The sequence below is a fragment of the Nyctereutes procyonoides genome, unplaced genomic scaffold, assembly GCF_905146905.1.
Source record: "Nyctereutes procyonoides isolate TBG_1078 unplaced genomic scaffold, NYPRO_anot_genome, whole genome shotgun sequence".
Lineage (NCBI taxonomy): Eukaryota > Metazoa > Chordata > Mammalia > Carnivora > Canidae > Nyctereutes > Nyctereutes procyonoides.
This window is the reverse complement of record NW_026575044.1, coordinates 10,319,933-10,337,500: the sequence shown is the minus strand read 5'-3', so window position 1 is coordinate 10,337,500 and position 17,568 is coordinate 10,319,933. Positions and strand designations below refer to the sequence as shown.

The 17,568-nt window shown below is 40.9% G+C and overlaps 1 protein-coding gene across 1 annotated transcript in view; it reads left to right on the top strand.

Annotated features, from left to right (window-relative positions):
* The window catches only part of LOC129508961 (kinesin-like protein KIF28), a 68,815-nt gene that overhangs the window by 21,324 nt on the left and 29,923 nt on the right, over window positions 1–17,568 (top strand). Inside the window, exons 5-6 of the mRNA XM_055324282.1 lie at window positions 8,774–8,998; window positions 16,380–16,534. Of these exons, the coding sequence (XP_055180257.1) occupies window positions 8,774–8,998; window positions 16,380–16,534 (380 nt within the window). The remainder of the gene's footprint in view (window positions 1–8,773; window positions 8,999–16,379; window positions 16,535–17,568) is intronic.

Sequence of the window (17,568 nt, the reverse complement as noted above, 5' to 3'; positions counted from 1 at the left end):
TATCCTTCAGCCCCAGAAACTCCTTCCTTTCCAGAACATGTCATTCTTTCCCACATCTACCCTTCTCTGCCCTTGCAAGGGTAGCTCCAGGGTCAGCTACCCTATCCATCTTGAGGCAGTTGACCTTGGTCTGCCAGTAGAGTAGAGGAGGTGGCCAACTTATTTTTAAAGGGCCAGATGGTTTCTTTCTTTTTTTAAGATTTTATTTTATTTATTCATTCATGAGAGATAGAGGCAGAGACATAGGCAGAGAGAGAAGCAGGCTCCCCGTGGGGAGCCCGACGTGGGACTTGATCCTACAACCCTGGGATCACACCCTGAGCCGAAGACAGATGCTTAACCACTGAGCCACCCAGGCATCCCATGGCCAGACGGTTTCTGCTGCAACTATTCACTTCTGCCCTCATGGCACAAATGATGCATGAGTGATTGATGTGGTGGTGCACCAGTGAAACTCTTCTAGGACACTGAAACTTCAATTTCACATCATTTTTGACGTGGGACCAGAGGGTTAGGGACAGTGTAGGTCTCTAAGGAATTGGTGCCTGTTAGAAATAAGGCCTTCGGGACCTTGGAGGGCTGGCTATTGTCAAGGTTGCTTTTGGTCTCTAATGAAACATCACCAGTAAGGTGGCCATGGTTCTCTGGGGATTGCCACACTCTGCATGCCTCGGGGTTTATCAGTGGGTTGCAAGTTGTCAGGAAATTTAATTTCAGCTGCATTTCTCTTCCCTTATTCTTCTTATCCATTTTCCCATGTCATAAAATATTCTTCTTTTTGATTTTTTGCAGTCATTTAAAAATGTGGAGAATGTTCTTATGTCAAGGATCATACAAAAACAGGGGGCTGGCTGAACTGAGCACTCATGCCACAATTTGCCTGTCCTTGTGAACACATTTCTATAGGAAATACCCTCTCAATACTCAACACACTTGTAGGTTTAGAATAGGTGCTCCCGGGATCCCTGGGTGGCGCAGCGGTTTGGCGCCTGCCTTTGGCCCAGGGCGCGATCCTGGAGACCCGGGATCGAATCCCACGTCGGGCTCCCGGTGCATGGAACCTGCTTCTCCCTCTGCCTGTGTCTCTGCCTCTCTCTCTCTCTCTCTCTCTCTCTGTGTGTGTGACTATCATAAATAAAAATTTAAAAAAATAAAAAAAAAGAATAGGTGCTCCCGAATATTCACTGAGTGTATGAATTAACAAAGGTATCTAAAACTGTAAATTTCTTATAAGAGACATATCCTAATAGTTTTTGTGTAAACCCAAACACTATCCAAAGCCTTGCACTTAATCATTCCTCTTTTTTTAAAAAAGATTTTATTTATTTATTCATGAGAGACACACAGAGAGAGGCAGAGATATAGGCAGAGGGAGAAGCAGGCTCCCTACAGGGAGCCCGATGCAGGACTGGATCCCAGGACCCAAGGATCACAACCTGAGCCAAAGGCAGAAGCTCAACCACTGAGCCACCCAGGCATTCCATGCTTAATCATTCTTAAATAAATATTATTAAAGGAATAAATCTGTGAGTGTTTTTCTCTTTATATCAAGGAAATAAAATATCCATTTTGAAAAAAATATCCATTTTGTTTCTTACGTTCTTTTATGTGTCATTTATTACCATTGTAGGTTGATAGTAAATTCAAATTTTTTAAGTTTTTATTTAAATTCCAATTAGTTACCATATAGTGTTATATTAGCTTCAGGTGTATAATATAGTGATTTAACCCTTCCCTACATCACCCAGTGCTCATTACAACAGGTGTACTTCTTAATCCCTCTTTCCTCCATCCCCCCACCCACCTCCCCTCTGGTGACCAGCAGAGTGTTCCTGGAGTTAAGAGTCTGTTTTCTTGATTTCTCTCTTTATTTTTGCTTTGCTCTTTTGTTTTGTTTCTTAAGTTCAACATATGAGTGAAATCGTATGGTTTCTTTCTCTGAATGGCTTATTTCGCTTGGCATTAATACTTTCTAGCTCTATCCACACCATTGCAAATGGCAAGATTTCATTCTTTTTTATGACTGAGTAATATTCCATTGTGTATACATACTACATCCTCTTTACCCATTCATCAGTTGATGGAAACTTGCACTGCTTCCCTAATTTGGCTGTTGCAGATAATACTGCAATAAACATCAGGGTGCATGTATCCCTTTGAATTAGTGTTGTCATATTCTTTGGGTGAATATCCCATAGTGTGATTGCTGGATCATAGGGTAGCTCTATTTTTAACTTTTGAGGAACCTCCCTACCGTTCTCTAGAATGGCTGCACCAGTTTGCCTTCCTACCAACTGGTTCAGAGGGCTCCCCTTCCTCCACATCCTCATCAACACTTGTTATTTTTTGTGTTTTGGATGTTAGCCATTCTGACAGGTGTGAGGCAGTATCTCATTGTGGTTTCGATTTGCATTTCTCTGATGATGAGTGAAGTTGAGTATCTTTTCATGTGTCTGTTGGCTATCTGCATGTCTTCTTTGGAGAAATGTCTGTTCATGTCTTCTGTCCCTTTAAAAATTGGATTATTTGTTTTTGAGTTGTTGAGTTTTATAAGTTCTTCATATATTTTGGATACTAACCCTCTGATATGTCATTTGTAAATAACTTCTCCCATTCTGTAGGTTGCTTTTTAATTTTATTGCTTCCTTTGACATACAGAAGCTTTTTATTTTGATGAAGTCCCAGTCATTTATTTTTGCTTTTGTTTCCCTTGCCTCGGGAGACATATCTAGAGAGAAGTTGCTATGGCCTGTGTCAAAGAGGTTATTGCCTGTGTCTCCTCTAGGATTTTGATGGCTTCCTTTCTCACACTTATTTCTTTAATCCATCTTGAATTTATTTTTGAGTGTCATGTAAGAAAGTGGTCCAGTTTCATTCTTCTGCACGCTGCTGTCCAATTTTCCCAACACTATTTGTTGAAGAGACTGTCTTTTTCTGACTGGATATTCTTTCCTGCTTTGTTGAAGATTAATTGACCATATAGTTGTGAGTTCCAAATGAGTTCTTATGCTAAGGTCACTGATTAAGTTTCTATTTCTTTCAAGTTGCTAAAGGTCAGAAGACAGTATGGCTCCTTTATCTCATACCAATAACTTTACGAGGACAATTTAATTTCCTTTGTTACCAAGTTCTGGTGGACATCTCAGTGTGGTCCTCCTACTCATATCTGTTTATGATGATACTCTGTCTGAACTCTGTTTCTTCATCTCTAAAATAAGAACACCTGACATTCTTTTTTTTTTTTTATAAATTAATTTTTATTGGTGTTCAATTTACCAACATACAGAATAACACCCAGTGCTCATCCCGTCAAGTGTACCCCTCAGTGCCCGTCACCCACTCACCCCCACCCCCCGCCCTCCTCCCCTTCCACCACCCCTAGTTCGTTTCCCAGAGTTAGAAGTCTTTATGTTCTGTCTCCCTTTCTGATATTTCTCACACATTTCTTCTCCCTTCCCTTATATTCCCTTTCGCTATTATTCATATTCCCCAAATGAATGAGAACATACACTGTTTGTCCTTCTCCGGTTACTATGGCCAAGTTCAAAAAGGGTGTTGCCTGAGTTCTTCTCTGGAATTTTGATGGAGTCTTGTCTCACATTTAGATCTTTCATCTATTTTGAGTTTATCTTTGTGTATGGTGCAAGAGAGTGGTCCAGTTTCATTCTTCTGCATGTGGATGTCCAATTTTCCCAGCACCATTTATTGAAGAGACTGTCTTTCTTCCAGTGGATCGTCTTTCCTCCTTTATCGTATATTAGTTGACCATAAAGTTCAGGGTCCACTTCTGGGTTCTCTGTTCTGTTCCATTGATCTATATGTCTGTTTTTGTGCCAGTACCACACTGTCTTGATGAACACAGCTTTGTAGTACTCTGAAGAAACTCCATGGTATTTTGATAGGGATTGCATTATACGTGTAAATTGCCCTGGGTAACATTGACATTTTCACAATATTAATTCTGCCAATCCATGAGCATGGAATATTTTTCCATCTCTTTGTGTCTTCCTCAATTTCTTTCAGAAGTGTTCTGTAGTTTTTAGGGTATATTTTGAGAACCATTTGAATGGTAAATGGTTCTCCAACCTTTTATTTTCAGGTTGTAGGTGTCCTTCTGTCTAAAATGAGTCTCTTGTAGACAGCAAATAGATGGGTCCTGTTTTTTTATCCAGTCTGAAACTCTGCGCCTTTTGATGGGGTCATTAAGCCCATTCACGTTCAGAGTTACTTGAACTTCTTCTTAAAGGGGAGTTTTAAGAGTCCCCCTTAAAATTTCTTGCAGAGCTGGTTTGGAGGTCACATATTCTTTCAGTTCCTGCCTGTCTTGGAAGCTCTTTATCTCTCCTTCCATTTTGAATGAGAGCCTTGCTGGATAAAGTATTCTTGGTTGCATGTTCTTCTCATTTAGGACCCTGAATATATCCTGCCAGCCCTTTCTGGCCTGCCAGGTCTCTGTGGAGAGGTCTGCTGTTACCCTAATACTCCTCCCCATAAAAGTCAGGGATTTCTTGTCTCTTGCTGCTTTAAGGATCTTCTCTTTATCTTTGGAATTTGCAAGCTTCACTATTAAATGTCGAGGTGTTGAACGGTTTTTATTGATTTTAGGGGGGGATCTCTCTATTTCCTGGATCTGAATGCCTGTTTCCCTTCCCAGATTGGGAAAGTTTTCAGCTAGGATTTGTTCAAATACATATTCTGGCCCTCTGTCCCTTTCGGCGCCCTCGGGAACCCCAATTAAACGTAGGTTTTTCTTCCTCAGACTGTCACTTATTTGCCTTAATCTGTCTTCATGGTCCCTTAATTGATTGTCTCTTTTTTCCTCAGTTTCCCTCTTTGCCATTAACTTGTCTTCTATGTCACTCACTCGTTCTTCCACCTCGTTAACCCTCGTCGTTAGGACTTCTAGTTTGGATTGCATCTCATTCAATTGATTTTTAATTTCTGCCTGATTGGATCTAAATTCTGCAGTCATGAAGTCTCGTGAGGCCTTAATGCTTTTTTCTAGAGCCACCAGTAGCTGTATAATGGTGCTTCTGAATTGGCTTTCTGACATTGAAGTGTAATCCAGATTTTGTAACTCTGTGGGAGAGAGGGCTGTTTCTGATTCTTTCTTTTGAGGTGAGGTTTTCCTTCTAGTCATTTTGCTCAGTGCAGAGTGGCCAAAAACAAGTTGTATTGGAACACGGGGGAGTATCACTGGTCCGTCCAGCTGGTCTTCTGGGGGAGGGGCCTGCTGTGCTGATTTTCAGGTGTTAGCACTTGGGGGAGCTGCTCTGCCCCTGCCTGCTGCAGGGCTCAGCGGGGGTTGTTTACCCCGTGGGGCCCCAGGAGGAACAGCAGCAGTTGCTATGGCAGCTCTGGAAGCCTGGATTCAGCCTCTGCAGGAACTACGGGGCTCGGGCTCTCGGTTCTCCGTCCGCAGGGCCTGGAGGCTCCGGGGCGGGGCCGCTGATCTGCTCAGCTCGGGGCAGGAGCGTCCTCGCTGTCCTGGGCCCTCCCGGCCTCTGCCTGTCCCGGGGGAGGCCGGATCCTGGGCTGTGTCCAGGCGCCCTGTGCTCCGGGGCCTGCGCTGGTGGATTCGCGCTCCCGCCCCGCAGCCCCCTCCGCAGAGCCGCCGCCCGAGCCCCTCCGAGCTGCTCCGGCCCCGCCGTGCGCGCTGCAGCCCTTGGGGAGCTCGGAGCACTCTCCCGGGGCGCAGGTGTCTGTTAGTGTCCCCGGGAGCCCGAGGACATCCCTGCTCTCCTGGGTCCTGCTCCAACTCCCTGCGAGCCCCTTTCCCCCGGGAAGGTTGGTGCAGCTCCTGCTCCTCCGGGACGGGGCTCTCCTGTCCTGGGGACACTCGCCCCGGCCTCAGCCCGGCTCCTCGCGGGGCCCCTCCCCCTCGGAGGCCTTTTGTTTCTTTATTTCTTTTTCCCCGTCTTCCTACCTTGATAGAAGCGCGGACTCTTCTCACTGTAGCATTCCAGCTGGTCTCTCTTTAGATCTCAGGCCGAATTCATAGATTTTCAGGATGATTTGAAGGTTATCTAGGTATTTTGGTGGGGACAGGTGATTTGGGGACCCTGCTCTTCCGCCATCTTGCCCCTCCAATATCAACACCTGACATTCTAAGAAACTTTCCATTTCTCATATTCCTTGAGTCTCTGGTATATTCCCAGTAGGTATTTCAACAGTCAACTGAAGTGTAGTTTATCAGGTATTTATAATGTTTTAGACATCATACCAGACTCTGAGAATGGGTTAATCCCAAGACTTAATCCCTACCATGGAGGAGTCTTGTGGACACTACAACACCCTCTCCAGACAGTGATGTATTACATGTGTGGCATGAATGGTGAAGAGCAAGGGAGAGGAGGGAACCCATGACTACCTGGAATGTTGGGCCACATTGGTCAATGCTGGACTTAGACTGGACCTCAAGAAATATATATGAGTTTGGTGAGGCAGCAGGAGGGCTGGAGGCACACCTAGGGGCACTTTGGGCAGGATTCGTTTTGACCAGTCCAAAAGTACAGGAAAGTGCATGGCATTTAAAGCAATAGTCATTAAGATGTATAGCCAGAGTTGTATACATGGCAGGGATGTCAGGAGATGAAGCTCAAGATAAGTTCTACCAAAAAGTAACAGGCCTTTGTCCTGGAGGCAGTGGAGAATCAGTGGAGGGTTTTACAGGGAAATCAGATAATCAGATTGGGATTCTAGAAGAGTTCTCTAGCAGCAGAGTGAAGTTGGATTTGAAGGTGTACCAAATAGAGGCAGAGTTAGGGGATTCTCAGCAAAGCCCTAGTGAGTGAAGAAAGTCTTGTGACAGTCACAAATTTTGATCTCCAGGCACAACCTGGAGGGTCCTGGCACCAGGATCCAACCTTGTCTCTGGGCCCCCACACTTCTACTCTATCCCAGTAAATCTACTTAGCTTTTTTCTGATAAGCCATATCCAGTCCCATCTTCAGCCTTCGGTGCCCCCTCCCACACTCTCTACATTAGAGGAAAGGCTTCCTATTTATGTCAAAAGTTGTCTCAGTTTTGATGTCTCCTTATCTCTGGCACCGTCTGTCCACTGTCTTAGTTTGGCTTGACCGAGTTTCAATCTGTGATCTTGCCTTGGCTCTAGGATGTAAGGCCATAGAATACCAGAGCTGGGGGAAACCTCAGAGATAATTGAATCCACCCCCTCCTATTATGAGCACTGGAAAAGTAAGAGATTTTCCAAAGCACTCCCAGGTTGGAGGCAGAACCAGGACTGAGAATCCAGGTTTTCAGGTTCCCAATCTAGATATCTCTGCACCATATAACACCAACCACCCCTCTGGGGTCTATGACTCTACCAGAATCCCACAGTAGGATCTACTTGGCCTTGTCAGAAGTAGCTTTTCTTGGGTGAGAGGCAACATGGGCTTTCACCCAAAGCCAAGGTCTAGGTGGGACATCTCACAAATCTCTGATAATGAGATCCAAAGAATCACCCATATTCTCTTGTTAGGTTTGACTATAGCAAATACTGTTTGGATTGAATCAGTTTCCCTTGGAAGTAGAGTTCAAGATGGTGGCATTTATGGGAGCATGATCTCATCTAGGCAGATCATGCCTTCTGCTTATATTAGGTACTTAGAATGTTACTATCTAATATTTATTTTTATTTTCATTTATCACTGTTTTCAGTAAAATAAGACTTCATTTATAATGAAGTTATAATTTGTTATAACTTGTTGAATTTGTTGTAATTTGTTGAATTTGTTATAATTCAGAGAGGGGCTAGGATAATGTATTTTTATAATATCCACAAAGGAATAATTGGTAATCAAATAAAACGGTTAGCAAGATTCCTAGGCAAATATTTATGTCAAGAAGAAAATAAGGGGGCAGCCCAGGTGGCTCAGCGGTTTAGTGCTGCCTTTGGCCTGGGGCGTGATCCTGGAGACCCGGGATCAAGTCCCATGTTGGGCTCCCTGCATGGAGCCTGCTTCTCCCTCTGCCTGTGTCTCTGTCTCTCTCTCTCTTCTCTCTGTGTATTCTCATGAATGAGTAAATTAAAATATTTTTTTAAAAAAGAAGAGAATAAGGGTTTCAAGCACAAATGTTTTAGAGGCACCTTTTGAAAGCCAGACACATATGCATACCTATTCCAATATTTTATCATGCTGCAGAAGCAGCTCTGCAGCATCCTACATGCAACATATTAAACATTATTTGTTAGCCTAGCTCTGGTTACACTGTCCTGTCAAAAATCATTCACTGAGTGCCTCTTCTATGTCAGGAACTATGTCAGGATTCACTAGTAAAAAGCCCTGGTCCCACCCAAAGGGAGTTCACAGGCTGATTAGAGTGCTCCAGATACTACAAAATACTAGAAATGAATTTTTTAAAATTATGCTTACATCATTAATTACAACAGGTTTCCCTCTTGTTTGTCATTCCCCTATTTCTTTTTTAAAAGATTTTATTTATTTATTAATTTGAGAAAAATGGAGAGAGCATGAGCAGGGGGAGGGGCAGAGGGAGAGGAAGAGACAGACTTCCCGCTGAGCAGGGAACCCATCGTGGGGCTCCATCCCAGGACCCTGGGATCATGACCTGAGCCACCCAAGTGCCCTACCCTCATTTCTTACCTAAATTATGGGCTTGTCTGATACCTACAGAAAATTAACATTTATTCATTCATCTAATAAGTTTTTATTGAGCACTTAATATATTCTAGGTAGAGATTTAACAGTGAAATAAAAAGAAATACCTGCCTTTCTGAAGTTTACATTATTTATTCTTTTTTCCATAGATAAGAGACTTGCTATCTAGAACCAAGAAACCTGAGAGACTAAAAGTGAGAGAAGATCAACAGCTGGGCTTTTATGTGGATGGCCTGAAGTCAGTGCCCTGTGAGAACTATGCACAGATTGAAAGGCTGATGGAACAAGGGACAAAGATAAGGACCACAGCATCGACCAACATGAACGCCAGCAGCAGTCGGTCTCATATGGTCATTACCATTCAGTTCAAGCAGGTGAGACTTGCGGGAAGGCCACTGTCTCAGTTTCCCACCAAGCGTGGTCTATGGGAAGGGTTCCCAGTGGCATGATGAGTTGGTCAATACTATGGAATCCTTTCAGATTTGACCTACAGGTTAAGGTGGCTACTTCCAACCATGGGCTATGGAGTCAGAAACAGGAGAAAGTGAGGTACTTGCTCTTTTCCTACCTCCCCACATCCCTGCTCCACCCAGGCTCCCCAGGATGATGATGATCAGCTTTCAGATCCACGAGCCTAGAGAACTGCCAGATACTGAACTACCTTTCTGATACTTGGAAGTAGCAAGATAAAGTCTTTGAAACTAGCTAATCCATATAACTCTCCATTAACTAGATTTTTTCACAAAACTGAGCACTTTTTTCTCCTCCATACTTCTTGGTAGATATCAGTAAACTAGTAAACAATAGATCATCACCAGTTTGATTCAGAAAAAGGTATTTACAAAGCCTGAGTAAATAGTACAGTTAACTATGATTTCACCATCTCTGTTCCCAAAGCCACAGCCCTAGTAATAGGTAAAATGGTAATAAATGAAGATTATCCTGCTCTAACCAGGAATAGTGGGAAAACACTGAACTCTACCTGACTCTTTGTTTATCAGCTTTGGAACTTTGGGAAATAATTTATTCATCCTTAGTCTCAGCATCCTAGTTTGTAAAATAAGACAAATGGCAATCCTGCAAGAATGCCAGGAAGCTTAGAGAGGAACCTACATTTTAAAGAACTTTGAAGGATGACTGAGAAGATGGCAGAGAGGGCTCTGAGCTCACCTCCTTCCACCGACACACACAGGCAACAATTACACATGATCCAACTCATTCTGGAGACTGAAAGAACAGCTCTTCCACAACTAAAGACAGAAAAGAGTAGGAGGGGCAGAGAGCTAGCTGGAAATCAAACCACAGGCACAGTGACCCTCAAAGCCTGAAGGATATCATAGGTACCAAGGTATTTCTTGAGTAAGGATATCAAGCTTTACATCAGGCACCCCCTGCCCTGGAGACTGTGCACCAGGAATACAAGCCCTACCGTGTCGGGCTTTGAAAATTAGTGGACTCAACTCTGGGAGAGATGAAGAGCTATAAGAAACTGAGAGTCCCTCAAAGGGCCAACATACTACATGCTCCTACATACACTATGAGACTCAGGAGAAAAGCAGTAGTTTAAAAAGTGCCTAGGTTATACATGAAGAAGATTTATTGACTAATTTTAGGGCATGTGCCAGAGGATCAGAGATCTATAGGAACTTTCTCAAGGAATAAGAGTGCTGGCAGGTGCTATTTTTCTTGATCTCCTTCAGCCTTACCAGTCAGTCCTTGCAGGAGCCAGTTCTGATATTTTACATCCATCTTTTTAACACTGTTTGCCCTGCCTTAGTGTTTCTCTGTGGATAAACCCACCCACCCCTAGAAGCACCCCTCCAAAGAGACTCCTGTCCCAAGGAGGAGGGGAGCCAGTCTTGACCACCAGCACACCTGTAGCAGCTACAGTCAGGTCTCTCAGCAAGCTGTCCTGGGGGCCAGCTCTACCCACCACTACACCTGCAGTGGTCATACCAGTTACACAGGAGGTGCACACAGCTCACACAACAGACATCCCTGAAGTGCCTGGTTGTGCTGACTGAGTGGGGGGGTTGTGTTGCTGGACCCACATAATGCCTTCTACACAAGGCCACTACTGTCAGGACCAGGAGACATAGTTAACCTACTTAGTACATAGAAACAAACGAAGAGTCAGACAAAATGAGGAGACAGAAAAATACATTCCAAACAAAAAAATGAGACAAAACATCAGGAAAAGAACTAAATAAAATGGAGATTAGTAATCTGCTTGATAAAATGTTCAAATGATAGGGTGCTCTGCAGACTAGAGAGAAGAGTGGATGAGCTCAGTGAGAACTCCAACAAAGAGAAATATAAAAAGAACCAATCATAGCTGAGTAGTTCAATAACTGAAATGAAAAATCAGACACTAGGAGGAATCAACAGCAGATTGGAGGACACAGAACAACAGATCAGCAGTCTGGAAAACAGAGTGGTGGAAAGTACCCAGCTGAAGAGCAATTTAAAAAAACAAGAATTTTTAAATGAGCATAAGTTGTGAGACTTTTGAGTCAACATCCAGCATACTAACTTTGCATTCTTTGGGTCCCAGAAAGAGAAGAGAGAGAGAAAGGGGTAAAAAACTTTTTTTGAAGAAATAATAGCTAAAAACTTCCCTCACCCTTGGGAAGAAAACAGACATCCAGGTCCAGGAATCACAGAGAGCCCCAAACAAGAAGAACTCAAGGAGGTCTACACCAAGACACTTAATAATTAAAATGTCAAAAATTAATAATAAAAGGAACATCTAAAGGGCAGCAAAAGAAAAGCAAATATGATTAGAAGAGACTACCAGAAAAGATTATACACCAACAAATTGGACAATCTAGAAGATATAGATAAACTCCTAGAAACACAATCTTCCAAGTCTGAATCAGGAAAAAATAGAAAATCTGATCAGAATAATTACTAGTAACAAAAGTGAATTCATAATCAAAGAACTCCCAACAAACAAAAGTACAGGACCAGATAGCTTCACAGATGAATTGTACCAAACATTTATTTTATTTATTTTTTTAAAAGATTTATTTATTTTAGAGAGAGAGAGAGATTGAGAGAGAGAGAGAGCTCATGTGTGAGAATGAACATGATTGGGAAGGGGGGAGAGAGAGAGAGAATCTCAAGAATACTGTCTACTGAGCATGAAGCCTGATATGGGGCTCCAACTCACAACTGTGAGATCATGACCTGCTTGGAAATCGAGAGTCAAACACTCAACCAACTGAGCCACGCAGGTGTCCCTCTACCAAACATTTAAAGAAGTGTTAATATCCTTTCAAACTATTCCAAAAAATGGGAGAGGAAAGAAAACTTCCAAATTCACATATGAGACTAGAAATATGCTGAGGAAAAAAGAAAATTACAGATCAATATCCCTGATGAATATAGATGCAAAAATCTTCAAGAATCCAAATTCAGCAATACATTAAAAGTATCCTCCCCCATATATCAATTGGGATTTATTGCAGGGATGTAAGGAGGGGTCAATATTTGCAAATCAATCAAATGTGATGCACCACATTAACAAAATGAAGGATAAAAAGTCATATCATTATCCTAACAGATGCAGATAAAAGCATTTTGACAAAACATGTGTTCACAATGAAAACTCTCAACAAAGTAGATTTAAGGGGAACATCTCAATGTGCCTAAAAAAATCCACATGTGCCAAACTCACAGCCAGCATCATACTCGATAGTGAAAAACTAACAGCTTTTCCTCCAAGATGAGGAACAAGGCAAGGATGTGCATTCTTGCCACTTTTATCCAACACAATACTGGAAGTCCTAACCAAAGCAATGAGACGATCAGACATGGAAAAGGCATCCAAATAAGTGAAGAAGAAGTAAAAATTTCATTATTTGCAGTAAAATGATACTATACACAGAATACTCTAAAGACTACAAAAAAACTATTAGAACTAATAAATGAAATCAGTAAAGTTTCAGGATATAAAATTAATACACAATAATCTGTATATTTCTATTTCTATGCATTAATAATGAACTAGCAGAAAGAGAAATTAAGAAAATAATTCCATTTACAATTCTATTAGAAAGAATAAAATACACAGGAATAAATTTAACCAAGGTAGTAAAAGAAATATCCTCTGAAAACTATGACATTGATAAAAGAAACTGAAGAAGAAACAAATAAATGGAGAGACATTCCATGCTCATAGGTTGGAGGAACAAATATTGTTAAAATGTCTATAGTACCCAAGGTGAGCCACAGATTCAATGCAACCCCCATCAAATTATCAATAGTATTTTTTTGTAAAACAAATAATCCTAGAATTTGTATGAAACCACAAAAGACTCCAAATAGCCAAGGCAACCTTGAGAAAGAGGAATAAAACTGGAGGAATTGTAATCCCAGATTTCAAACTATACTACAAAGCTATAGTAAACAAGTGTGATACTGGCACAGAAACAGACATGTAGATGAATGGAACAGAATAGAGAGCCCAGAAGTAAACCCATGCTTTTATGGTCAATTAATCTACAACAAAGGAAATAATATACAATGGGAGAAAAGACAGTCTCTTCAATAAATGGTGTTGGGAAAGCTGGCCAGCTATGTGCAAAATAATGAAACTAGAACGCTTTTTAACACCATACACAACAATAAATGCAAAATTGGTTAAAGATCTAAAAGTGATAACCGAATCTATGTTTTAAAAAAAAGAAAACATAGGCAGTAAATACTCATATAACAGTCTTAGCAATATTTTTCTGGATCTATCTCCTCAGACAAGGGAAACAAAACCAAAAATAAACAGTTGGGACTACATCAAAATAAAAAGCTTTTGCACAGCAAAGGAACCCATCCACAAAACGGAAAGGCAGCCTACAGAATGCGAGAAGATATTTGCAAATGACATATCCAATAAGAGGTTAGTATCCAAGATACATAAAGAATTTATAAACATCAAAAAACAAAATAAAAAACAAATTTGACTTAAAAATTGGACAGAGAATCTGAATGGACATTGTCCCAAAGAAGACATACAGACACATGAAAAGATGCCTAACATCACTCATCATCAGGGAAATGCAAATCAAAATCATAAGATACCACCTCCCACCTGTCAGAGTGGCTAAAATCCAAACACAAGAAATAACGAGTGTTGGCTAGGATGTAGAGAAAGGGAAATCCTTGTGCACTGTTGGTGGGAATGAAAATTGGTGCAGCCACCATGGAAAACAGTGTGGAGGCTCTTCAAAAAATTAAAAATAGAAATACCATGATGATCCAGTAATTCCACTGCTGAATTACTTACCCAAATGATAGATAGAAAATGATAATACTAAATCAAAAAGATATATGCACCTCTATTTATTTACCATAGCCAAGATTTAGAAACAACCTAAGTGGAGCACCTGAGTAGCTCAGTCCATTTAACATCTGCTTTTGGCTCAAGCTGTGATCTCAGGGTCCTGGGATCAAGTCCCGCATCAGGCTCCCTGCTCTGTGGGGAGCCAGCTTCTCTTTCTGTCTCAGCACCCCCACCTCTCTCTCTCTCTCATAAATAAAATCTAAAGAAGAAAAAAGAAACAATTTAAGTGTCCAATAATACCATATGGTATATATACCCAATGAAATATTACTTAGCTTTAAAAAAGGATGAAATATTGCCTTTCAGTACAATATGGAAAGGTCTAGAGGGTATTATGCTAAGTGAAATAAATCAGAGAAAGAAAAATACCACATGACTTCACTTGTATGTGGAATCTTAAAACATAAGACAAAGAACAAACTCACACAAATAGAAACAGACTCATAGATACAGAGAACTGGTGGTTGCCAGTAGGGAGAGTTTGAAAAGATGGGTGAAACAGGTGAAGGCAATTAAGAGGTACAAACCTCTAGTTAACAAAATAAGTCACAGGGATGAAAAGTACAGCATAGGGAATATAGTCAGTAATATTGTAATGACATTGTATGGTGACAGATGATAACTCCACTCATCATGGTGAGCATTTTGTAAATTATATAATAGCCAAATCACTATGTTGCACACCTGAAACTAATGTAATGTTTTATGTCAACTGCCCTTTGATTAAAAGTAAAAATAAAAAAAAAAGTAAAAATATAGGGGCACCCAGGTGGCCCAGTTAGTTAAGCATCTGATTGTTGGTTTCAGCTCAGGTCATGATTTCAAGGTCATGAGATTGAGCCCCATGTGCAGCTCCACACTCGTAGATAGTCTGCTTGAGATTCTCTCTCTCTCTCTCTCTCTCCCTCTTACCCTTCCTTTGCTTATTCACTCTCTCTGCCCCCTCAACCCTGCTTGTATATGCACGTGCACTCTCCCTTAAATAAATAAATAAATAAATAAATAAATAAATAAATAAATAAATAAATAAATAAATAAATAATTTAAGTAAAAAAATAAAGAACTTTATTAAGTACTACTCAGATGATTTTACAATGTTAGTAACACTCATAAAACTTGTATATGGTTTGCCTTGCTATTTTTATAACTTAATGTTTTAGAGGCAAGGGAAGAAATCCACTGGAAAAATGTGTGTAGAGATCTAGTGTCACACTCTGCTTCCTGCTATCAGTAATAATATTAACACCTACTACTGTATGCCAACCATGGTTGGAACCATTACTTCTCTTATCTGTTACCCTCCTAACACTCCAATAATATGCTATGATCCCTGTTTTCCAACTGAAATAGTTGAAATTCTACAAAGAATTATGGTTATGTAACCAGTGAGGGGGTCTGTCACATTCTAAAATCCACATTCTTTTTCCTTTCCTGCATGACCACACTGTCCTGAACAGTTACTTATTTTGCAGATTTCCCAGTATTTTCTATTTAAAATATTGGGATCCCTGGGTGGCGCAGCGGTTTAGCGCCTGCCCTTTGGCCCAGGGCGCGATCCTGGAGACCCGGGATCGAATGCCACGTCAGGCTCCTAGTGCATGGAGCCTGCTTCTCCCTCTGCCTATGTCTCTGCCTCTCTCTCTCTTTCTGTGTGAGTATCATAAATAAATTAAAATAAAATAAAAAATAAAATGTTTGATCACAGAAATACTAGAGAAGTAATTGGTATCTAATATACCACTGGAAACAGCTTTGCAAAATTGAGAAGGAGCAACTAAGACATTTGGGCCTGGCAATGTATTATTGTGAAATGTCATTGTAAAGAAGATGGCCTTTTTTTATGTATATATAGAGAGAAGGAGAGAGAGAGAGAAGAGAGTGAGCAGGGGGAGGAGGGCAGTACAGAAGTAGAGAGAGAGAATCCTAAGCTGGCTCCATGCCCAGCACATAGTCTGACAAGGGACTTGATCTCACGATCCTGAGATCATGACTTGAACTAAAATCAAGAGTTGGACACTTGGGGCATCTGGGTGGTTCAGTCAGTTAAGTGCCTGCCTTTGGCTCAGGTTGTGATCCCAGGATCCTGGTCCTAGGGTCCTGGGATTGAGCCCCACATCGGGCTCTGTGCTTAGCAGGGAGCCTGATTCTCCCTCTTCCTCTGCCTGCCACTCTGCCTACTTGTGCTCTCTCTCTGTCAAATAAATAAATACTATCTTTTAAAAAAAGAAGAAGAGTCAGATACCTAACTGACTGAGCCACCCAGGCACCCCCAAGGTAGCCTTTTAATTTGTTTTATTATATATTTTTGAATGTAAAGTACAATTAGAAAAAAATATTTTAAAGTGTGAACTGGATTAACTTTATAGGTAGCCTACCACCACTCTAATAACATGATTTATGGCACTTTCCTACAGGTTTTCCTAGACAGAGACCTCACCAAGCAATCCAGTATTAATTTGGTGGATTTAGCAGGAAGTGAAAGACAAAAATCCTCAGGATCTGAAGGAGATAGACTGAGGGAAGGATCACGAGTTAACTTAAGTTTAACCAATTTAGGAATTGTTATCAGGTAAATAATTGGTGCATGGGTATTTATTTCCACCATAAAAATAATTTCAGAAATACAAAATCAGATTGATCATAATAAACCCTTGGTTCAAGACCCACTGTCATCATTGGTTCATGCCTGGTCCTCCTATATGTTTTAAACTTACTAGTTTTTAATAAAACTAAAAACACTAGTAAAGTCACCACCCAACCCAAGAAACAGTTGGTATTTCTCTGCTATGCTTCCCTTGGAGGCAACCGCCATCTTGAATTTTGCTTATCGCCTCTCTGTCCCTCACTTCCTTTCTTCTCTCACCCTTGCTTTATCACTTGTGAATATTATTAGTTAGTGGCATTCATTTTTGAAAATGTACAAAAAGGGTAAATATTATACTGTCTTTTGGATCTTGTTCTTTTTTAAGTGATCAAAGTATAAATTACATGAAGTACACAAATCTTAAATGTTCAGCTCAGTGAATTTTTATATGCATATATCTGTGTAATTACTACCCAGTTCAAGATAACAAAACATTTCCAAAATCCAGAAAGATCCCTCGTACCCTCCTCCTAGCTTTTATTCCCACCAAAAGAAATTGATCTTTGCCACTAATAATTGATTTTGCCTAACTATATTGATTTTCATCTAAATGTGACCATTTATAAAGAGGTCACTATCTTTTGCATTTGGCTTCATTCACTAAGGACTGTGTCTGTGAGACTAAACCATGTTTCTTATGTAGTGTATTAGTTCTTTCTCATTGCTGTATAAGATTCCATTGTAGGAATTTGCCACAATTCATTTATCCATTTATTTATTTATTTATTTATTTATTTATTTATTTATTTGAGACAGAGAGAGAGGCAGAGACACAAGCAGAGGAAGAAGCAGGCCCCATGCACAGACCCCGATGTGAGACTTGATCCCGAGTCCCCAGGATCACACCCTGGGGGGAAGGTGGTGCTAAACCGCTGAGCCACCCAGGCTGCCCCTCCATTCTCCTATTGATGGACATTTCATTTGTATCCAGGTTTTGACTATTATGAATAGTGTTACTA